Genomic DNA, 24,221 nt, shown 5'->3' with positions numbered 1-24,221 from the left:
CACAGGTTGACTGAAAATCATGGTATCTGACAGAGATACAAAAATATGTGCATTGTTTCCTTTTAAGATATGGAAATTTCCTTTAGATTTCTGTGCAATTTAATACACATTCAGTCTAGGTTCTTACCTTAAATCTTTCTGCTTTGCTTAAGTAGAAAAGGTGCTGATACGCAAGGCCAGGATCTTTTCCAGCTACGTAATGTTCCAATGACTGGATAAAAATCAAAAGGATTTTTCCTTCAAGTTTGTTACTTAGCAGCACTGGCAACTTTTTTGGATCAGTAATTGTTAAAAGATCTGCACAAGCAGCTTTATCCTTATTGGCATTCACTGCATTTATAATCTGACCAAACTCATAAGCATTGGATGGTTCTGAAACACAGAGTTTCTCAGAAGATTTTTGTGGCACAAGCTTTGGAACAGCTTCCTCAGCAGGAACGTGATGAGTCTCAGCATCTTCTGATGTAGCAAACTGTCTCTCTTCCTGTTCATCAGGTTCAGTCACCTTCACAAAGAAAGTGGCAACAGATCACTTAATGTGGACATAGAGATAACCTCAAACTTCATAAACTGCATATATCCATCATATCAATGGATTAAAGCTGGCATCCTGCTCTTCATAAAAGAAAGGCACCCCTGTTCGAAATTTCATGTCCTACTGCCCCCCCCAGAAAAGCAGCTCTCTAATTCTTCTAAAGGCTCATAGTCAAAAGTGTGTATTTACACTGCCTTTCACTGCTTGGCACTGCACCAGGAATTACACCTGGTGAGCACTGGAGAAAGGAGGACTCTACACATGCATTAAATGTGAAGTTCCAGAAGATAAGGAGAACTGGAGTCAAGGTAAAAACCAAACACGTTTCATTTCTCTGCTGTGCCTCCAGGGCAGTACAGGCACATGGCAGCTGGATCAGGTTGTTGTTTGGAGTCTTACTGTGGAAGGAGAAAGCTCAGCATGAATAAACTGCCTCACTGTCCACTTAACTTCTCCTGAGATTGCAGCCTCTATCAAGTTTCATGAATTAGTCACTAGAAAATTAACTATGGGGCCAACTACATTTGCTAAAATCTATTTCAAACCATCAAGAGTTGTGAAATTAGTATAACCTGACTAAAACTTATTGAACAGGATCTCTCAATGCCAAGTATTTTGAAAAGTCTGAAGATATTGTATTGCATAGAACAGGGGATTAGTAATTTTTGGAAAATACTGCATTTGGCTTACAGACATTATGTTCTGTTTTTCAACAATCCTTAGAATTGAGGGAGAAAATGTGACTGTCTTTTATATAATTATAGCTTAATTAACACGGAATAATGATGATAAATTATTTTTCTAACTTTATTTTTCTTTGCAGTCTGTTTTCATGGAACCACCTTGGACTACAGCAGGTAAAAGAGGAGAGCCTCTCCACAGGGGCAGTTGTAACTGTGACAGCAAACGTAAATGCTTCCTGCATCACACATAGAAAAATGACCAGTGCCAGCAATGTAGTTAGCTGGTCTCTGAACAATGTGGTCACTTCCCAAACCTTCTCTAAACACTTGCCAGGTCCCTTTGTTGCAACTCAGAGCTTAACAAACACTATATCAGCTTATGCCCGTTACATAAAATCCATGAGCTCGTGACAATCTGAAGTACTTCAAGAACATATTTCTTTTCCTGTATTAGTAACTGCAGCCTCCATTATACCACATTCTGAAATTACATTATTGAATTACAGTATCACTGTACAGACTGTAACTGTGTATTTTAACTAGACATTTTTAAATGAAAAGGGGAAAAAGAATTCTTAAACAACCAGAAAAGCTACAATCCAAAAAATCAGATGACTGAGAAAATCCTTTCATCACCTAATTCTATCCAGAACTGTGCAAAGCTAACATTTTGATCCTGTACGTAACATTACATCCTGTGTTTCTTTTGTAAGATCCTACATATGTTTTACTCTTGCTCTTTAAGGCAGGATTTCATTTTTCACACCCATAACTTTAGGACCAGCATAGGAGCAGCCAGCACATCTGCTGATGACAGACCTCTGCCAGCACAGCCCCAGAGGCTGCCCAAGAAGTACAGACTTCAAAAGCAAAACTGCTACTTCACAGCTGCATTCTGTAAAACATGTATTTCAAAGTTTAAGCAGCTTTTGTTTACAAGGAACATATCCTCAAGTTTAGTGCCATCTAAATGGACTATTTCCCTTTCTGCTGTAGTTCTAAATACACTTGTGAGCAGTCCAAGCTTTATCACATGTAAAAATCCTCCAATATGCCCTCAAAATAACACCATCCCCCCAAAGATATAGATTCAAGATGGGTAAACAAAAGCTTTAACTTTATCTCTTCATATGTGTGGCTTCTGTTGTGTTTGCTTTTAAACAATGAACAAGTATACCACCTCTTGTATGGTTATTTTCTTCCCTTGCTTTTGTCGACTGCCAGCTCCAGCACTGCTGTCAAGGTCAAGCAGTCGGGTTACATCCTCTAATTCCTTTTGTGCTTCAACAACACTTGGATCTATTAGAAGTACCTTGTTGAAATCATCAACACTGGCTTCATAATTCTGTAAATAGAAGAAAATATTTTTCTCATAAGCACATCACTAGAAAAATAAATCTGAACTACCATACTGTCATAAACAAGTAAGAAAGGTAAAAATACTGGGATCGGGACACTAAGTAGACAAAAATAATCTAAATATTGACACTGTAATTTCATTAGAGGGGAAGAAGGAAATGAGAATGAGTTTGAGTTAATACTCTAACTAAATACTTCCAATTAAATATGTAATATTAAATATGTAATATTTAATTTAATTTAATGTAATATGTAAATATGTAATATGAAAACCTATTCCCTGTATCAGAGAGCAAATTATTGAAGTTTTCTGCTTTTAAGCATAATTGCTTATAGTGTAACACTGCTTCACAATGAATACAATGTGAGTCCAGCAAGTCTGCGTACTTGCTTTGCAAATAAGAGAGCTAAACTGAGCTTTGATTAAAGATGTATCTTCCTGGGCTCCAATCCAATGGACCATCTCCTACAGCGAAATTTTGCTAATACTTGAGGAGACTGGGATTATGTTATGAACTCTGGGCTAAACAAGATTAGGACAAACACACTGAGAGTGGTATTAGGACACAGTTCCTCAATACCCAGTCTTGTAATTTGTTTAATGCTTTTATTTTGAATTTTTTTCCATATAAATTACTATTTTTTAGACTAAATTTTCTGGAGAGATGAAGTTAATAGCATCAATTGAGGAAGACTGGAATTATCACATACAAAAACCAAGACATCTCAAGGGCTGGAGTATCAAAAATAAAGATGAAATATAGCAGTAAACAGTAAAAGACCATGCAGACAGTAAAAGACCAACATAATTTCTTGTGTGAGTGGTCTAGTATTTCTTCTTTTCCCCAGCAGTATTATAAGGTTAATATTAAATCATTTGTGTATCATGGAAAAAAGTAAATCCTCGTGTACCACCTGAGGTACTTCCTCAGCACCTCAACTGTAACAGAGGAGCCAGTGTCCAAGTCACTCATACTCTTTCCCACAGAGAATATTCTGTTCCACACTGGTGGCCAGTATTCAAGGTGCAGAGAGGCTGCAGGATGTCAGCAGGTGAACTGAAGCCTGCCAGGTCATGAAGGAAGAGGGAGAGAATGAGAATTATGTGTCCCTAACAAAGGAATGCACAAAGGGGCCAGGGGGCTTTCATCAGAAAGCCACTACTAATTAAGTTAAATAATTTGAATTACAGCTGTGAGGATTCACGATTATAGAGAAATGAGATTCTGGAACAGACTTCTGAAAACAGTAACAAGGGTCAGCAACCAACTCTACTGAATTTAGAACTGCAGCCTCCCAGACTGCCCAACAAAAATCATAGATGATGACTGTACCCAAAGCAAGAGAGTGGACTACCACCTGTAGGAGATGCTGTGTGGGGTCCTGTGTCCTATGTCACAGGCCTAATGCATCTCACTAACACATCTCGGTAAATCTGTAAAAAAACCACCTCATTTACTACATTAAATTCCACTGCAGCTTTTGTGGTTAAATGTCTGGCTATTTGTACACAAATAATACTTCCCACCTTAGCTAGGTCTTTGCCAAACTACATGCCTTTAGCTTATATAATTTTTCATTAGAGAGTCATTTGTCAACTTCAGATTACTTTTGTTATTCTCTCTGGCTTTACCTATCACTTGTATCCCTGAAATGAGCAATAATGAAGGCATTAAATCCAACCACAACAAAACATTTTGAGAGTCCTCAGCTCAGACTGTTCTGAAGGAGTTCACGAACACTATGTTTCAGGTTGTCTTCAGTAATAGAAAAATAGCAATTTTTTTCTAGGATATGCAAAAAAAGCAGAAGTTATTTCTCCAATTCTCGACCTTCTTCGTGAGTGTGAATGGGTAATACCCTTTTTTTCTGTCTGGTAGAATCACTATGTACTTATATTTATACTGACTTTTTATCACGTTCAACAACATAAGGTTAGAGATGATTAATACCAGGTAGAGCTTAGCACAGTTACAGAAAAAACATTACACAAAATTAGGACTTTTCACGCTTTCAAAATTTCATAGCTACTGCAACAGAGGAACAAATGTATCACATTCCTAGGACTTGCATTTGGAATTACAACATGGGTCAAGAATAGGCTGGTATGCTGCTAAGCAGAAACAGGTTCTCAGGTGATTTGTAAGCTGAGACACCATCAGCTAGTTTTTTGTTAAGGCATCAAACATAATGGAGGTCTGAGGTTAGTGTCCATTTGAAGGATGAAGATGAAACTTGGTGGACCTCCAGTCCACTCCTGCAACATGGAAGAAAGCACTTCAGATGGTTGTTTAAAGACACTTGTAAATTTAATACAAAGCAGGTGACGAGAGCTGCCATCGTGAGGCTACAGAAGCAAGAAGCTGATAATTCAACACCAAGTAAGAGCTGATGGGTAAAGCAAGGATTGCCATGAGAGAATTATGGAGGGTAAAGACTAATTTAACATCACTCAAGATGGGGAACCACCAGAGGGAGGGACAAACTGAACGACATGTTCAAATGATGTCACATGAGATTTGAAGTCACATTCAGGATGGATATGAACAATGTGTCTGCACTTATGATGATGAGATAAAAGGGTACTCTAAAAACTGTATGTAAGATGAGCGCTGTAGAGACACAACCACCGTGCAGGTGGAAAAGGCTGAGAGTACTGACATTGCCACAGAGTGACAAAGTACAGTACAGGCAAAGGGTTGTAATGCATTTGGGGGAGAGAGAAAACAATAATTAAAACCCTGGTTTAGTATGTTAGGCACTTAACTTGAGCAAATGCCAAGACAGCTTGAGATTTTAGTTTGGACAGATGAAGACAGACTTGGAGAGAATCCATTTGTCATCAGAAAAGTTATAGTAAACTCCTTGACAGATAAAGCAGACCAGGATACCCAGAAGGAGAATATTAGGAACATTAGAACAGATTTGAAACTTGCTTAAATAATCTCCAGTCAATCCTTACTTATTACAATATTCTTGTATTTTCTCAAATTATTACATCAACATGCAGGTTTTTATGTAGCAAAAGTATTTATATAATGTTTTATGTATGCCTAATGCTCTACAAAGTAATAAATCATCACACCAAGTACTTTGTATTCACCCATTGACAGCAACTACCTCATTGCCTTTGAAGACGATAAGCAAGTTTAGAAGTGCTGAAGCATACCTGCCATGTTATTTTCCTCACCTGTAATCCTTTGTACGCTAGTGCTCTTCTATAAAATGCTTTAATATTAGAATCTTCTATCTGAAGAACATGATCACAATCCTGCTTAGCCTCTTCATATTTATACAGTTTCAAGTAACAGAGAGCTCTAACACAGAAAAGAAGAATATACTGCAATGTAAGTAAATTCTACACTGCTGTAGTGCCAACATTATCTGACTCGCAAATGTTAATTACAATACCTCACACAATTCAGTCTCAATGGATTTTTTTTTTAAAGTACATAAAACTATTAACTATCAAGAACATCACTGGAAAAGGCCAATTCCTGCAATAAAAGTCAAAATTCAAGTATCCCTAATGCTTAAAGTTAAGCAGATATGCAAGTATTTTAAAAGCAGAGCCTATGTTAGTATAATATGATAGTGTAGTGGTTAACGTAATATGGATTTCATACAGCCATTCTGGGTAAAAAAGTGCTCTGGATTAAATAAACAACACTGCTCTCTGTACCTAATTATTACTTGGAACTCTCCTCTTCAAATACTGGTCTAATCAAATCCTTCTTAGTTTGTAAAAGCTGATAAGATTACAGCATAAAGAATTATACTGCTGAATTAGGTCAACCTTTAAAATGAAGCTGATGTATGACTGTGTTCTTACTTTTATTTTCTCAGAATGTACATTTTCTCTGAATTATTACTCTTTGTATCTGAGATACTGCTACTGCATGTTAAGTTTTTAACTCAAATCATACCAGTATTCTCAAAAGATGTCGCAAAATGCTATGCTAATTACAACACCTACTATTGCCTACTATATTTATATAGACGATTTTAAGATATGTATCAGTGACATTAATACTTGCTCCCCTTGAAAAATGTTGTTTAACAATAAATCCATTTTGTTATTATAAACACTTACCAAGCAGGAAAAAAATCCCTTTTTCACAACAGTGAGTGAAGTATGCAAAATCCCTATCTGCAGTGAGAAAACGTAACTACTGTTATCCCACAAAGCAGCATTAGATTTTGGATCTTTACCTGTTAGTGTAGACAGTACATTCCTCAGTATTTAACTTCATGCACTCACTGTATTTATTTGCAGCTTCTTCATATTCCCCCGTTTTTACAAAATCATTCCCTTCATTTTTCAACTTGTTGAACTTCTCCATAGCTTCCTCACCTACACCACAAAAGGATCACAGTGTTACGTAAGGTCAGTTCATTAGGGGTAGCTGCATGATCTGTGCAGACTAAGGATTAATGCCTGGCAATGGAGTCTCTCTGTCAATCTGCACGCAGCCATTCCTGTCCCCAGCCTCCCCTGCTGCTCTAACAAAGGCATAAACCACCAGATACATTTGGCTCAACAAATACTTCCCCCCATCCACCAGAGTAAATACTCTGCTGAAAGTAACAGGAATGCAACAGACAGCTTTAAGTTTTCAGTTTCTGTGTGGTAGAGAAGACCTGCCTGTCTCCACTGAGATCCTGGTTTTACAATGGTGGAGATTTAATAAGCAGGACTGAAGGCCTTCCAGACCTCCATCATCACACCAAGGCAGCCACAGTTTGATCTAATATTCTCTTTGCAATCAACTACCACAATTACTATGCTAAACTGACAATGACAAACAAATCGTCACATCAGTTGGAGTTAGGGATACATCAGTAATGTTCTGTTAACAGCTATTTATAAAAGATGCAGTGAGGAACCTAGAAATACCTAACTACACTTTTTTTTTTATTAGTAATACTGTGTTACTCCATAATTGACTTTCCTTCTTAATTCCACATCATTTGCTGCAGATATTTTCGCTTAGGCTACAGTTTTTAGCTGTGTTTGGAGTGAAAAACTGATCCCGACTGCAGCTTCATGCCCCTGTTGTGAGCAGACAATAATGAGCAACACAGCTCTAAGTAAACCATAATGAAATAATCTACTTTTTGCACCCTACTGAAGAATATGAGCCCCTTGCCAAGCTTCAGGTTTTCAACACTGTATATAACCAACAATTTTAACCAATAATTAAACTCACTGAGTTCTAGGAACATGGCAGTTTCCTATGCCAGAAAACTACATGTGGACTTGGGGAAAAAATAAACTACATGAAACACACAACTAAATTATAACTCAAGTTGTAAGACACAAAGAGAAACACACAATTGTTGCAGAAAAGAGTCAGCCAACAGTAAGGCTTAACTACTGACTGAACGTTATTGCTGGCAGCCTTTCAATACCAGCTATCGCTGTCAGGTCTCACTGATGCAGCAGAGGCCTGAGAAGGCAACCAGAACCTTAGAGTCAGCCTTCTGTGAAGAAAACAGTTACACAACAATTGTTTAATAAACACAGCCTAAACAAAGCCTGGTCTATTTGAAATAGTCTGAGACATGTTTTGCATCAAAATGCTGCCCAAGCATTTGGAGGACATTCGGTACTGCAGTAATGCATTACAGACAGATAACCCCACCACTGTGACATATTTGGCCAACAGCCCAGTCACAAACTGCAGTCACCCCTGTATTAAATCAAGGGGAGATTATCTTCAGTACTACATTATACTGAAATAAACTCAAAGGGAAACCAATACTTGAATAAGGAATCACAGGGTTAAAGCCTTTGCAAAAAGAGTGTTTGATGTCAGTAACAACTGAATCAAAGGGCTTCCTTCACCTTATTTACTGAAGAAGAAAAATGAAAACTGCAATGAAGGGGAAAAAAAGGAAGTTTCCTAGTGTTCAGCACTCAGTGATTATGCATAGACAAGTTCAGAACATCTCTGAAACACGTCTCCTGAATGTCTTCTGCCAAAGTTGGATGTTTGTTTGGGTGGTGGTTTTTCTGGGGGAAAACTGTGTTGTAACTGTATTATGTGTCAGGGAAACCACCGATGCTCGTCCTGAGGGGCATCAGGCACAGCATCGCCAGCCAGGCAACGGAGGGGATTGTCCTGCTCTGCACTGGTGTGGCCTCACATCGAGTGCTGAGGGCAGTTTTGGGCGCCACAATGTAAGAAAGATATGAAGCCATTAGAGAGCAACCAAAGGAGGGCCACGAGCATGGTCAAGGGTCTGGAGGGGAAGCTGTATGAGGAGCGGCTGAGGTCACTTCATCTTTTCAGCTTGGAGGAAACTGAGGGGAGACCTCACTGAGGTCTTCAACATCTTCAGGAGGGGAAGCAGAGGGGCGGGAACTGATACCTTCACTCTTGTGACCAGTGACAGGACTCAAGGAAGCAGAGCGAGGGGATGTTTAGGCTGGGTATCACAGAAAGGTTCCTCACCCAGGGGGTGGCTGGGCACTGGAACAGTCCCCAGGGAAGTGGTCACAGCACCAGGGCTGACAGAGTTCAAGAAGGGTTTGGACATGGACAATGCTTTCAGGCACACAGTGTGACTCTTGGGGTATCCCATGCAGGGCCAGGAGTTGGGGTTTGGTGATTGTGCTAATTTTGCCGATGACTATCTGCTGATTTTAGATAACTTCCGAAATTACATGCCGCAGACTACATCACTTGGTTTAAAAACATTACCATAACTGTAATCCACAAAGCACATTAAATTCAATCACGTAAATTACAGTCATCTACTTTGGCTTTTCACATAGGTCTCTAAAAAGTATTTTCTAAAGCAGTTTCTTTGACATTGTTAAAATGTATTCCATTTTCTAATTAGGTTTTTTCCCTGAATGTATATTTGCATTAGCTATACATACGATTCATCTGCAATTGTTCTTCTCTGTTGATGTCTATAGTACTTGGCTTATTTTCTGAAGTGAGGCTTCCTCCATCCCACCTGTGTAGCTGAGCAGCAACTGGAACAACTGGAATTGGTGGCAGCTTCTCCCTCCAACTGGGACCATCCTGATCGATTAAAGTCTTTGTTATTCTGAAAAAGAACAGCCCCACCAACATGACTTTTCATACATTTAACTCGCACTTTAATTAAACTTACAACCAAATTAAATAATGCAACATTCTAATTTAAAATAAAACCAAACCTGAACAATCATCCTTAACAAAAAAAAAAAATTGTCACAGCAGTCAACAGTATTGCATCCATTTAAAATTCAGACTTTTTCCACTTATTTTAGAGTATTATGCTGCTCTTCAGAAGACAAGCTGATTTCTGCACGATCTGTAAATATTTAAGCCAATAACTGATGCTGCAACTAAGCTCTAAATGCTGCCTACCACATCCAGTAAAGAAATACGAAAAAAAAATTCATGTATTTATTTTGTTTATTCTTCTCAGCCGTTCATAGGTGTTACTTGTAGTAAGTGTATATACAACATTCTCAGGCAAAATGTGATACTTAAATTTGCAAATGTCAAATGAAATCTCTTCTACAACAACTGTCTAAAAAAAGCAATGCAGGTCACAAAGTAGTCTGCATTAAGTTGCATTTTATAGTTATATAGTCAGAAATGTATCAACCAATCCCCATTTAAAAATATTTTAATTATCTATAAAGACTGTGTCTTGGGGTGACTTGATGTTGCATTTCCTATTGCTGCACTATGCCCAGAAATTAGTATTAAACTGAGCCTGAGAGACGAGAGAGAAAAGCGTACTTTTTCAAAGCAGTTTGTTTTCATGTTCTGAGGTCACAGAGATAAAACCTGTCTGCTTCTGCAGAGCAAGGGGTGGGGAAGCAGCCTGCTTGCTTTCCAGCCAGCTTTTGGCCAGTTTTTCAGCTCCTTTTCCTCCGGAGAGTTGAATTTTTGTTTTCCTGGGACTTCGTTTTTTTTCCTTTTTTCTCTGCTGGACTGTTTCAACATCAGAATACATCAGGAGGAATTTCCACAGAGGCCTTGGCCCTGGAGGTGGGCCCACCACCCCATCCCATCTCCAAGGAGGGGGAGAGAGAGATCTATGGAAGGACTCTGAAACTCTCCACAGCAAGAGGTTATATTATTTAGCATTATTATTCTTTTCCTGTGTGTTTGTTAAATAAATAGTTTTTATCTCTTTCACTTTCCTTTGAGGAAAATTCAATTTTTCCCAAACTTGGTGGGGGAGGGGTGATTGTAACCTGCCTTCTATCCGAGGATATATTTCTAACTTTGGCCAAACCAGCACAGACTGTTTAGTCTTTCTTAAACCAACACACATATATATGTCAACTATTTCCATATATGAGTGGTTCAATCCAAAATCCATTTAAGTGGGAGTTTCCCATTACCTTCTTCTCTTTTGGAGAAAGACGTAAGTAGACATAGAAAGTGAAGCCATTTAAGATTTCATGGTTCCCTTTGAAATTTTGTAGTGTTTAAAAAAAACCACCACCAACTATGAGAGTAAGAGTGAGATACACATCTCCTAATCTCAAAATGGGCTTAAGAATCAAGTTCAACTGGTAATAAGTCTAATTCGTACTTTAACAAAGGAAAATTCTGAATTGAGTAGCAAAGCAAGTCACATTGATAGTACAGCAAATGAAACTGAAATTTTTATATCAGGTGCACTTCCATCTAACACAGGTGTGAAAAACATACTACATGAATACACATCCAAAAAAAAAAAATTAAGAACCTTGAAAGTGACATGAAGAACAATACAGAATGAACATAAATTACCCAATGGAGTTTTCTTACTTACTTTTGTTCTTTTAAAGTATTTTAATAACAGCTATTAAAAAAAAAGAATCATCAGTATAATACTTTGGCAACAGAGTCAGAGCACTCAAGATCATATTCTTTTCCCATTACGGTCTGATCAAAACACTGATACAAGAAACACCACCAGTTCTAATTGCCTTTATGTAAAATAGAAATTACCAAAATATTTTAAAGAATCATAGAGACTAAAAAGTCTGTTTGTAGAGCGGTATAATGAGTGAGTTTACGTCTTACACAATGCTGCATAAAAAACGTGGTTTTAACTTGAAAGTAAATTTTTTCATTCACAGAATATCTTATTCCATAGTATAATGTAGTTGCTTTGTTTGTTTTCTAAGTGACCAAAAAGACTATTTTAATGTGTGTTAACCACATATGCCCTTGCAGGGGCTCTCCACTGCCTGCGCCATTCCCAAGTATTTTAAAGGACATACCAAGAAGGTGGCTTGTCCAAGTACTGCTTTGCTCTAATTTTACTAAAACTTTAGGATTTTAATGATAGCCTGTGAACTCAACTGCTAAGAAAAAATGTGGCACATCATCATAAATTGAACAACCCAAAGATTTACTCAGGTTGTTTTATTAGGCAACAAAACAGTACACTTCATATTAACACGTCAATTAATTACATTTAGATATTTCCCATAGAAAGTAATGGAGCAATTCTACAGGAAACCAGAGTCATATTGACTTCCTATTTTATTTATTTTTTCATTTATCAGAATGGGCTTAAAAAGTTGGAGGAAGAAACTCTAATTCATCAAAATCCACTGAAAGAATCCTGCAGTATCTGATGATAACTGACTTCTTGTAATATCATAATGTAAGCAGAGTCTTTTGCAAAAATGCATACCTGTGTGCCATGATTAGTTTAAAAAGCACAGGTGTCTCATGAAAAAGCTGGGACAAACACACTCATTTCCCACCACCAACACCCAACTCAACCCAATAATCCTGCAGTTCTGGAGTTGATCACAAATTTCTTTCTGCAGCACAGTGCTCATACAGGACCTTGTAAAAATAGCTCCCAAGCCATTTGATGCAATTTGCTCAATGATACTAAAGGAATTGAGACAACTGGAATGAAACTTTAATTTAGTAAGACAAAGCGCATAAATACATTTCCACACATTAGAGCTTCTGTATTTCTAACAGAGAAAAGCAAAAAACTAAACACACCAGAGGAAATTAAAATACACAAAGCAGGAAATCTGTGGATGTTCACAAAGCTAGGAAAATGCCACTAATTAAAAGCACGCTTGAAATGCAATTTCCAGTTATTTGGCATATACCATTAAAAGAGACAATTCTTCCAGTTTATCTAAAAAAATCACCTCAGGAACCAATAAAGAACAGTCAAATAACTGCATATACTTGTTTGGCTTATGTACATAAACTCAATTATTTCCTTTTGATTGCATAATGATCAGGTAAAAGCTTGGTATTAAAATATGCAACTGATTATAAGGTTTTTGGAATGTCTGCTTAGCTATGTAAACACCTCTGTGTAACAGAGGTAAACACCTCTGTTACAAGCTTCAACATGGTTTATCAAACCCACCCTCAGACACAAGCAGGATGATGAGTTTTTCCTGTCAGCATCCTGTAGCATCACCATCCAACTTCGCACAGAAAATTAAAAACAAAAAAATCCTCCAATAAAAGAAGGTTGTTAAGACCTGATCTTCCTAATATTAAAAAAAAAAAAATTACATTTGGGGTTGTTCTTTTAAGTTAAAAGGCAGCAATGTTTTCTTAAAATTTGTTTTTGGAAAGGTCTCTTACTTTGGAAATAAAAATTAATGCTTTAGTAAACAATTTCAGTTGAATTTACAAAGATAAAATATTTTTTAAAAAATATAGTTGAAGTTCAATTATGCAGGAGGTCTATGGTTTAGAAACTAGTAATTTGCAAGCAAAAATGAATTACCAGCAGAAGAGAAGAAGGAAGAAGCAGCTGAAATAAGGTGATGGGTTGCCAGGGAGGAAAGAGTAATGAGCAGTGAAGCTAAAAACATAAGGAAGGCCTAGAGAGGAGAAAAGGAAGAGTGTTAAGGGGAAAAGGGAAATAAGCTTATTACTAAGCAAGTTCCAAGTCAAGGAGAAATACGAAAAGAATTATCTGCAGATAAAATAAGCCAACAAGATTTTTAAAAAGTGTAATAATTACACAGGTACCAGAAAAAGCAGCTTTTCCACCAATCCAAGTGCTCTATTATCACCACAGATACAGAAGATCACTAATGATTTGTTGTGTTATCAAAAAAATAGGACTTCTAAGAGATGATGAAGTGTCACAATTTCCTCTGGTCAAATAAGCAGAATTTAAAGAAAGATATTATGGACTTTTTAATGAATAATGCAAGTGCTCATGGCCTTCCCTTAGGAAGAAAAAAACCATACTAGATTCCACTGTAAGAGTTACACATGTGGATTCCTTCTCAGTGATTAATGGCTGTTCTGTTTTCAACTTTATAGTATTAAAATATGATTAGAGAAATTCAAACATCTTCTCTTGGCAGCAAAAATTAATGTTTTAAGTATTAATACTTGAAAATAATATTCAATTATATTTTTTACATCTCTAAGCTTTGCAGCCAACCACTGTATTAAGCTACTTCAGTATTTCCACAACTGCAGCATGCAGAAGGATCCACACTTAACATAAATCTCCAACTGCCACAGAAAGATTGTTAATATGAAAAGGAAACGGGATGTCAGAGAAAAGGCATGGACCTTAAACTAGTACTTTATATAGTATAAAGTAGAAGTTAGGAAAGAGAACAAGTAGAAGCACTAGTAAAAAAAAACCCAACCTTAAAACATTTGCAATATTACCTTTTTGAAAAAAAAACAGCAAAGGGACTCACTGCCAGGAGACAAAAACTGAAATTATGGGAACACAACTAAATGAACAGCCAATCCTCTAGCTATAATGTACTAGTTGTGCAACAACTCTGAGGGTACAGAATAGAGGGAGCATATAAAACAAACAAATTTGAATTCTACTTTTCTATTTTCTATTTCTATTTTTTATCAGAAAATTTCTGTGTGGAGTTACCTGTTAGCACTATCATTTGCTGCCTGGATGCTGCTGTCTATTTGTAGGACTGTTTTATAATCAATGTATGCCTGTCGATACCGCTCCATTGACTCATTTGCCATTGCTCGGCGTAGAAGAGGCTTAAGGGAAAATGGCTGAAGCTCCAGAGCTCTGAAGAAAACAAAAAGAAAAATGCAGGATTGAAAAAGAGTAACTGAAATAAGAATAATAAAACTATTTTATAATATACACAACTATATGTAACTCTGTGATTTCAGATGGCACTAGTAAAGTAACTAAGGAAAATGGGTCTAAGTGGTTCATATTAACACCCTACATTATACCCAGTTTTGAAATCGTTAGTGTTTTCACTACAGCTTACTCTACTCAAAACCCTATCTTCCATCTGGAAAACTGCTCTCATTGCCAAGATATGATTAAGGTAATGGCACCTGCTTAAGAGCAAAAGCTATTTTTCTTAAGTCATGCCTAGATCTACAAGGATTTCAAGTGTATGGTGCTTTTGCTTACGTGACTTTCAGCTCTTCTTCCTTAAATGAAAGTATGCACTCAAAAACCCCATTGAGTAGGACACGAATATACACCTGTCTTTCTTTGGACTTTAGGTTTTTGCCTGCCTTTTGTCTGTTTACACTTCTGATTGTCTGCCTGGTCAACACCGAGATCAACCTTGTGCAATTAGAACTCCTTCCAAACACCATGCACTTTTCCAGCAATACGAAGCAGTTCACAAAGGCTTTATTTCTCAACAACTACCTTTTTTCAATGATTCTTGCTAAAGAGAGATAAACTTTTGAAAGAGTGAAATTAAGGTTAGTCTAGACAATTTGATTTCATGAAGTCATAAAGCAATCCAGACCGAGATGTCTCAACTTTCTGCTACAGGTATGGATGGTCAGCTCCAAGATCAGACAAGGTTGCTTGGGGCTTGATACAGCTGGGCCTTGAAAACCTCCAAGGGAATCTCTGCCCAGCATCTCTGGGCAAGCTCTTGCAATGCCAAGCACTGTTCATGGGGAGAAGGTTTCTCCTAATATAGCCCTACATAATTTTTTACTTTGAAATCAAGTAACCTATTTGTAGATCATCTATTATATTGTGTTGCCTACTGAAGATTTATTTGACATTGCCTAATTTATGTGTGTTTGCATATTTGCAGTTCTGCTTCCCAGTCTCTATATTATTTCTACCTCTGTATTATTTCTACTGCTAAGCATCATGGGTCCTTGTGCATCCAGGAAATATGCATGACATTAAGGACAGCATCATTAAGTAGTAAGAAAAAAAGCTTCTAATTGGTAAGAATACAAAACCTAAAACCTTTGTATTACTGATTTCAGCTGAAATCTTACGATCTTCGCACTTCCTGAATAGAAAAACGTGATTGCTCTTAAATATGCCATCTCAGCCAGCTGTCTGTGATCCTTCATCTATTTTAACAAAATACTGCTAGTAAGTAATTTTTTTAGGAAACTTACTCTGTCAGGTAGAATACATACAGCAAGTTAAATGTTTTGTACCTTTGTATTACAAAGGTACATCCATATTTTATTTTTAGTTTTGGAGGGCTTTTTTAATAGTTGAGTCCTGCTGTACAAAAATCTCAACTGATTAATTAATATGATTTCTAATTATTTTAAAATACTTTTTTGCACCTTAAGCCTCAGCATTACAAACTCAATCTATGGAAATATTAAAAAACCCCAAAACATCAAAAATACAGTAATCATTTAGTGGGACACAATGTTTGGAAGTTATTGATGGTGTCTGATCTTCTCTAACTCCTGCATCCTTAAAAGCCACAATAAGCAGGAAGGATTTTAGTTCAATTCCTTAACAGCTGTAATTACCGTTTATAACTGTGTCAAGTATATATTAAAAAAACCCCAAACCAAAACAACAAACCAAACACAGAGAACACACACACACCATACATGTGCTCAAAAGCAATTTCCAATACTGTGATAAGCATCTGGCTTAACAAAGCTTTTACATATAAGTTACTGCAGAACACCACTGTCAATCTGCTTTTATATTAACGATTTTAATCCCGCTATGCATTTCTGTGTACACAATAAGCTTAAAAACTGCCCTTACACAGTAAGACAGTAACTTAAAAGTTGTTCCTTTCCTAGTTTCCATGTGACTGTTTATGTAACAAAGGTATCTGTCATTTAGACAGGGAATCAGACTTTATTGATACTGTTCTGAGTCAAACAGCACTAGCATTGTATCAGTTAAAATGTTTAATCATCACCAGGAATGTTGTTGTTCCACATGGGAGGTTCCAATTTACCTGTTACAATCCTGAATGCAGTCACTGCAGTTCCCTTCTTTGAGGTAACATGCTGCTCTGTTTGAGTACAGGATACTTAAATCGTCTGGACTTTGTTCTCCTAAAAGAAGTCACAATTAAAATCAAATTGTATTACTGAAATTAGGCTCAAGAATTAAAGACTCGCATGCTCCAAGTTGCTCTGCAGTGATGCAGTTTGCAACACTGCAAAGCAGTAAAGAGTTTTCTTTTATCGTGGAGTATCTACGTATTCAAACATAAATAAATGCTGACAGCTCTACCGCAAGAAAATTGAAACATTATTTCACTCATTGTCCAATGTTTTCTGTCACGTGAATTGCTGTCTACTGAAATGATGAAAGATTTACTGCACAGTAACTCCTGTCAAAAATCCAGGGGCAGGCTAAATTTGTTCACTTGTAGCTCCTTTAAATCATCTAAACAGTTCTAGATTTAAGTATAAGGTATTACACTCACCTAGACCAACGACATATTCAATTGCTTCCGAGTATTTAAGCACAGCTTCTCCAAACTGTCCACTCTTAAATAACTCATTTCCTTCACTTTTTAGTTTTGCTGCAGTAAGAGGAAGTGAAGTGGAACTGCCACCACCAGCCGACTGAGACCCTTCTCTATGTGGTTTGGAGATCTCCTCAGCTTCGGGGCTTTCACTCTTCTCATCACTGCGTAAATAGCCATTAACTTCACCTTCACGGTCTGACAAATGCTTTCCTGATTTCTTCTCTGATGCGCCTTTTTTTGATCTGCCCTCATCGGAGTCCTTCTGCCTGTGCGTCTCTCTGTCCTGCGCCTTGCTGCCGCCTTTGCCGTGGGACTTTCTGTGCGCGTTGCCCATCGCGGGCTCCCCGGCTGCCGCCCGCGCTGCCGCGGCGGAGGCTGCAAGAGCGTTAATGAGCGGGGTTAGAGACGCATCATCAGAGCGAACTATCGGCCTGCTGCGACAGGGGGGTGCTGCAGAGAGACACCGACCAAAGCCTGCAGCATCCTAACGCTAGGGGGGCTTATCTGCCTCAGAAAACACTGCTAAGGACACAAGAATTCCTACTTACAAGTAACTTTCAATTGTTATTGAGAAGGGGTTACTGTGAAGCCTCATTTCTCCTTGCTGGGCACATGGGAACCCCTGTCCTGCGGTGTCAGAATGGTACAGGGCTCACCTTGAAATTAACTCTTTAAATACAACCTATTACAACACGGACACTTTGATTTTCCATGACCAAATCAAAATGCTTGCATGTTAAAATAAGATCACAAGCGAAAAAACCAGTAATGTTATACAAAACTCTCCTCAAATATAACATAGAATAGGCAGGACAAAAGCTTATAAATCCTTCTCAAGAAGATTTCATTTAGACATGTCAAAAATCCTTTTATGCATACTTGTGATCATTCAACTTTCATGTTTATTTATTACAAATTTATTTAGGAAAAATCACAGAATAAGGATATTAGATAATAACATCTCTGTCTTCCTTATTCTGCTGAATTCCTACCAGATTAGCACCACAGTATTCAAATACAGATTTCTGCAGAGCCTGACTCTCGATACTACTAGTCACAGAAGGACAACTTGTCTTTTGGTACTACTAAAATGCTCTCTTCCTCTTCCCTTCACTTGATGTATTTATCTGTCCAATAGAATTTTTTCATATATTGGAGTGATACTTTCAATTGACTTTAACTAAACATCTGAAGCTGACTCAACACGGATGAACTCCAGATGGTTCCAAATGAAAGAAATAATTTTTTTTAAACACACAAAATGTTACTGAAATCAAACTGAACAGGATGGGAAAGCGTAAGACTTGTAGAAACAATTGATGCTCTAGTGCCTCCTACCTAGCTGTAGTCCCTGTTTTGAAATACCATGTTTAATAGTAAGTTCATACTCCACAGTGGGAACAACAATAGGCTAAATCTACCCACACAGACATTTTTGTAAAACTTAAATTATTTATATTTGAGACATCCATCCACCCATCCAATTGGTGGTGCCAAATATGCCAAGAAGGTTTAAAGTCTATTTGCTAGGGAGAATGGTGGTAAAAGGCATGCTGGGCAGATGAATGAAGACAGCAGTATATTAACAACTTCCTTAAAATACATGCTAAAATGCTTTCATTGTACATACACCAAAACAGAAAAAAAAATTTAAATGTCACAGATGAACAGGTGATAGGACGAGCTTTTAGAAAACACAGCAAAACACTCTCAAAGAGCATCTTCTAGACACAAAGAAAAAGCAAGGCAGGCACATGTGATGTGAATGTGCATATTACTTCCTGAATACAGGAGGAAATTTCCTAAAGATGAGGTGCACAGAACCAGCCCCAGACTAAACAGGAAACATTTATAGCATTTGGAGTCTGGAGTCCCCCCCGACAATAAGAATACTGATAGTTACCTTGCTTAGCTCCTGGGTAATGCTAATTAGTTAAATATTTCATGTCTGAGTAAACAGCATGCAAAAAATTGTACAGCTATACTTCTCAAATATAATTCTCACTGTCTTTTAGTTTCAGTGTTTATAAACAATGTTCCTGTATCTACGAAGAAATGTATTCACGAAAGCAGTATTCTGGGCTAAAAAAAAATACCAACACTTCTGAACTTTTCTTAAGGGGAAAAAAAAAATGCAAGACACATTATAAATTCCAAGGAGAACTTAAAGAAAGGTACTGAAAAGTATGGACATAATTTTGACCAGAATGACAACAAATACACACTAGAAAGAATTTTAATTTATGTTATTACTAAAATAACAAACTTAAAATTGAAGGACCATCATAAAGCTTAAAAAAAAAAAAAAACCACTGAATAACAGGAATATTTGAAGTTTGGGGATTGTTTAATATCATATATAATATTCTTTAATATTGCAATAGACCAAGTAAATACCAGACAACTCAACAAATTTTTCTTGATTAAAAGGGGATATTTAAAATATATCAATTTATCTTTACACTGTATTTATCACTTGAGGTTATAACTACTAGAAACATGTCAAAATACCAGGTGCTTTTTCAAGTACATACATGATTTTTAGGTTTTACAGTATCTGAATACTGCTTTTTAGAGTCTCTAGGATGCAAGCAATTTTCCATTTCTATGGGCACATAAAGGGTTCTATTTACTTTTGCTTTCAGTTAAATAGAAGATGAAGAGAGACTACACTCTATTTAGACTGTTTTGCTCAAAGTTCAAAAATCAACTCTTCAGAGCTAAAGAAAACAAACAATATTTTTATTTTTTTTTCCAATCTCTAAATTGTAAATTTAGTAGGAATGCATTAGGCTTACCAACTAGAATGTGAAAAAAACGTGACTACATGACAGGACTACATGGACTACTGGACTGTCTATGACTACAGGACTAGATATTTAGTCTACTTAGGTTGACAGTATGTTTTCATTCATTTACTGAACTGAATTCATATTTGTTTCCAGTTGTACAAGAAAACACAGAGTAATCTATGAAACTGCTTGCCACTTAAATCTCAGAAATATTTATGTATATCACAGGAACACATTTGCCATTGGCATCAGTTGACAATCTTCCTTATGTTTAAAAGCCTAACCTTTCATCAACAGAATGGATGTCTTCCTATGGAGCTAGAAGGCACATAGTCATCTGAATGCTCACAATAGAAAACAACCCCAAATTAACTGACATTTAAGGCCAGGGACATGATACACCCTTTCTTCCAAGGTTTTAGGTAAGGAGATTTGGTACACACCAACTGATTTGGAAAAATGTTGTTTTCCCTAATTTTGTGCCAATAATGCATTATTGTATCACACATGTACAGTCCAACATTCACAATTAAGCTGCAGAACCCACAGACTGATTTAATTTCAAGATAAAACACACAAAACATAAAAATCACAGCTGTCATGCCATGACACCTTAAAGAACCAACATAACCAACAGAAAAGAGAAGGGTGAACTCAGCCTCAGGATGTTATTCTGTTGCAGGCTGGAGGCCAGCCACACAGCTGAATCTAAAAGCAACCTGCCAATGCAAGCCTTCATAGCCCCTGCTGCCGACTTCCTCCTGCAAGCCATGGATTCTGATTATGCCAGTGGCTTCATCTCAGCAGCCTTGCATTTAGTCACACACTAATCCAGGAATGGGAGATACACTTCAACTGCTTGTAAACTACATACAGTACAAGAATTACATGTTGTTTACCTCTAATAGAAACTTTCAGAGCACAGAGATGACCTCTTAAAATTAAAAAAAAAAAAAAAGAATGACAGTTTCCAAAACAAACAACAACAAAAATTACAGATGTTGACAAATTACACTTGACCATTTTTACACCCTTTGATGCAAGCACGGGAAGAAAAATGCAGAAGAAAAATATGCTAGTAGGAAGGCAGGAAAGCTGTGTGTGAGAAAGATCTCAGGAACAGAAAATGTTCACTAACACCAGAAGAAAATTTTAACCGGGTTCACATCAAAGGACAGGTATAAAATTACACAGAGCACAGGAATGTAGGTGATTTATAGCAGCATTTTCCATTTGCCTCTGTTATGCCCATTCTAGAAAGAATTACAAAGATGTGTAATAAAACTGGATTCTAGATTTCACACTCAGATCTACTTTAAGTAGTCAGTGTAATTTTAGTCTTCAAACAGACAAAATTCTTTGCAAGAAAATATGGATGAATTTTGTGAATAAATATTGCAATCTCAAAGACAACAATTTTTTCATCAGGACATAAAATAGGAAATAATATGACATTACTTTTATCTCCACCACGTCTTTCACATTCTTCTGTATTTTCCCTTCCTTCTTCGCCATTTTCTGAATCATCCAGCTCTTGAATAAGTATTCTTTTTCCTTTGCCTTGAGGCTCAGATACAGGCTCTAAACCTCTCAGTTTCTTTTCAATCTCTAGCAGACTTTTCTATAATAGAGGAAAAAAACAGCAGTATTTGTTACGTATATAAATTACAATTTATGTACAGCAAATACATTCTGTTAAATAATCCATGTAAGATCCTGAAGAACTATCAAGATAAATGTTGCCGATATAAAAAGAGGGTAAATAAATGTGAATTTTCCAAGAGTCAGCATCAAACCAAGATTAATGGTCAATTTCTATCTCTTACAAAGATAGATATAAGATATCTTCACATCTTTGTGTGAAGATATCACATAAATAAATAAATAAATACTTTCTTGAATGCACTACTTAAGCAAAAAAAAAAAAAAAGAAAGGAAAAAAAGTAGATTTATGATTGTGAGATCTGGCATGGTCTACTAAGAAGAGATGTGGAAAATGGGCTCTCTAGAGAATCTCCAAAAAAGCCTAAAATCAGAATCAAAATTTATGCTACTGAGAATCTGATGTCAAATGGACATCTGATGGAGAACTATAACTGAGAGAACCAGTTACAGTCTCTTAACCAGAACAGTCTCTTAACAGTGCAGCAGCAGGACACAGTTGAATAATGATAAGGTTTGCTCCTCTTGTAAGAGCTGCAATTCGATGATCAAACAGTTTCTCATTCCATTTTTCCATTACTCAAAAAACACCCTTTAACTGCACTTAGAATTGTCAAGGTTGGAAGAGACCTTTAAGATCAAGTCCAACTGTTAACCCAGCACTATCACTGTAACTCATAAACCACTAAACCACTTTACACTGTTAGAGTAAGACACACCCAACATTATGTGCTATTCTGAATGTAATTCCATGCTGTGCAAGGAAGTGCTATCTCAGTACTTCCTGTCTCAAGAAGCAGGTAAGAACAGGATCAAGCAAAGATTCACATGGACAAAGTACCTTGAAGAATTCCAGTTACTGACAACCGATTCACTTTTATATTAGTGATTCTGGATATAAACATGCACTCTGTGTATGTTCCATACATTCGTATTTAGCTCAAGAGGGTTTCGAGGATCCTCCAAGCAATGAGAAACTTGAAAAAATGCCCTGCCAAGCACTTGTCATTTCTAGATGTGCCAGCTAAGGCATAATAGCTGGCATGGATAAGGACAAAGTACAGACATCTGCTTTCAGCTACAAAAGCACTGCTCAGCAAAGCAATTAATGGAACAGTCTACTCAAAATGAGTGACTGTTTATGTCTGGTATTTTAAGAAGTCTCAGCACAGCCTATTTGATACATCTTTTCACAAAGACTTTTGTGGAGTTTGCCATCACAGACTGACAAGCTATTTAGTGATTCAGTCTTATAAACAGAAAAAAAAAAAAATAGACCAAAATCTCTTTTAGAACTCAAATCTTGAGACATGTAAGTCCTTGGCTGATGTGAAACTCAGGAACTTAGCTCCAGGAACACCCTAAAAGGGATAAATGCTGTATACGGTGAATTTGACACAAGAGACTTGTACCACTTTCACTGGTTCAAGCAATAGCAGTGATCAAGTAACTCCATGGGAAGAAGCAGCAATGAGCAAACTGCTAGCAGCTTACAGTATGCCACCAACAAGAGCTGGACAGATTTCAGAGGGTGAGACAATTGCACAGCATCCAGAAGCCATATGTAAAAAAATTGGGAGGGTAGTAGTATGATGGATTCATAATTAACAAAAAGAGCAATTTACTACCGAAACTGCCCAGTACTGAAGATTCTCAGGACATGCAGAGTCCAAATGCAAGGACTGTTCTAACCTGCAAAACACCCCTAAGATACCAATGAAAGGATATAAACCAGTCCTCTCCTAAACAGCTGAAGTAGTACAAGGACCACATCGTGACCTTAATTTTCAAAGAAAGCATCTGGCTTTCTTTGATCCAAAATTGGTTATGAAGGGTCCAGATTTATCAGAAGGCATGGAAGGTTTTTCATTCTACCCTGGAGATGAGAAATGAGGATTTGTAACACCATACTGAAACGAGGACAGAAACGAGCTCCTCGCCTTCTGGGTTAACTTTACCACTACAACAAAAAAAAAGCCTGGAATCTCTATTGAATTTTTCTTTTCATTATGTATTCAAACTTAAAAGCACCTGTCTCAATGGATCTTTTCAAGAGAAATTTCCATATATCTTTGATCAGCTAAGACACTAATACTGTAAGCATGTTCAGCAGAAAATGTTTTAGGCACCTAAATTACATTAATAGAGAAGACTTTTCCTCACTGTCTCCTGAACAGAAGATCTGGCCACATTCAAGTAACTTATTTCCACCACATGTGGTCTTGGGAAACTGGTCAATGGCACAGCAGATCGAGTGTGTCCTCAAAACTCATAGTTCTATCAAACAACATAAACTGTACTCACTTTATGCTACAACTGCATACCATCTCTTTCTAGCCATATTCAAGTCACTGATCTTTACCTTAGCTATAGAGCTTTCTGGTTCAACAGACAACACTTTATTCAGATCCTCTATAGCTGTCTGGTAATTCTGCAGATGACTGTGTACAGTGGCACGGCGCATTAAAGCTACAAAAGAACGAAGTGTATTATTTATGTATTTAAAGTATAAA

The 24,221-nt window shown here is 37.0% G+C and overlaps 1 protein-coding gene across 4 annotated transcripts in view; it reads right to left on the bottom strand.

Annotated features, from left to right (window-relative positions):
* The window catches only part of SPAG1 (sperm associated antigen 1), a 39,488-nt gene that overhangs the window by 1,241 nt on the left and 14,026 nt on the right, over positions 1–24,221 (bottom strand). For 3 of the 4 annotated variants that reach the window (XM_039548605.1, XM_039548606.1, XM_010404928.4), the window contains exons 9-18: positions 24,071–24,177; positions 21,505–21,667; positions 17,210–17,629; positions 16,733–16,832; positions 14,434–14,586; positions 9,467–9,639; positions 6,790–6,931; positions 5,768–5,894; positions 2,399–2,563; positions 128–505 (exon numbers count right to left, since the gene is read on the bottom strand). In XM_039548605.1, the coding sequence (XP_039404539.1) occupies positions 128–505; positions 2,399–2,563; positions 5,768–5,894; positions 6,790–6,931; positions 9,467–9,639; positions 14,434–14,586; positions 16,733–16,832; positions 17,210–17,629; positions 21,505–21,667; positions 24,071–24,177 (1,928 nt within the window). The remainder of the gene's footprint in view (positions 1–127; positions 506–2,398; positions 2,564–5,767; positions 5,895–6,789; positions 6,932–9,466; positions 9,640–14,433; positions 14,587–16,732; positions 16,833–17,209; positions 17,630–21,504; positions 21,668–24,070; positions 24,178–24,221) is intronic. The other variant, XM_039548607.1, reaches the window with a different exon arrangement.

The sequence above is a fragment of the Corvus cornix genome, chromosome 2 (genome assembly GCF_000738735.6).
Source record: "Corvus cornix cornix isolate S_Up_H32 chromosome 2, ASM73873v5, whole genome shotgun sequence".
Lineage (NCBI taxonomy): Eukaryota > Metazoa > Chordata > Aves > Passeriformes > Corvidae > Corvus > Corvus cornix.
Note: the sequence above shows the minus strand (reverse complement) of the source record. Positions and strands in the feature narration are given on the sequence as shown.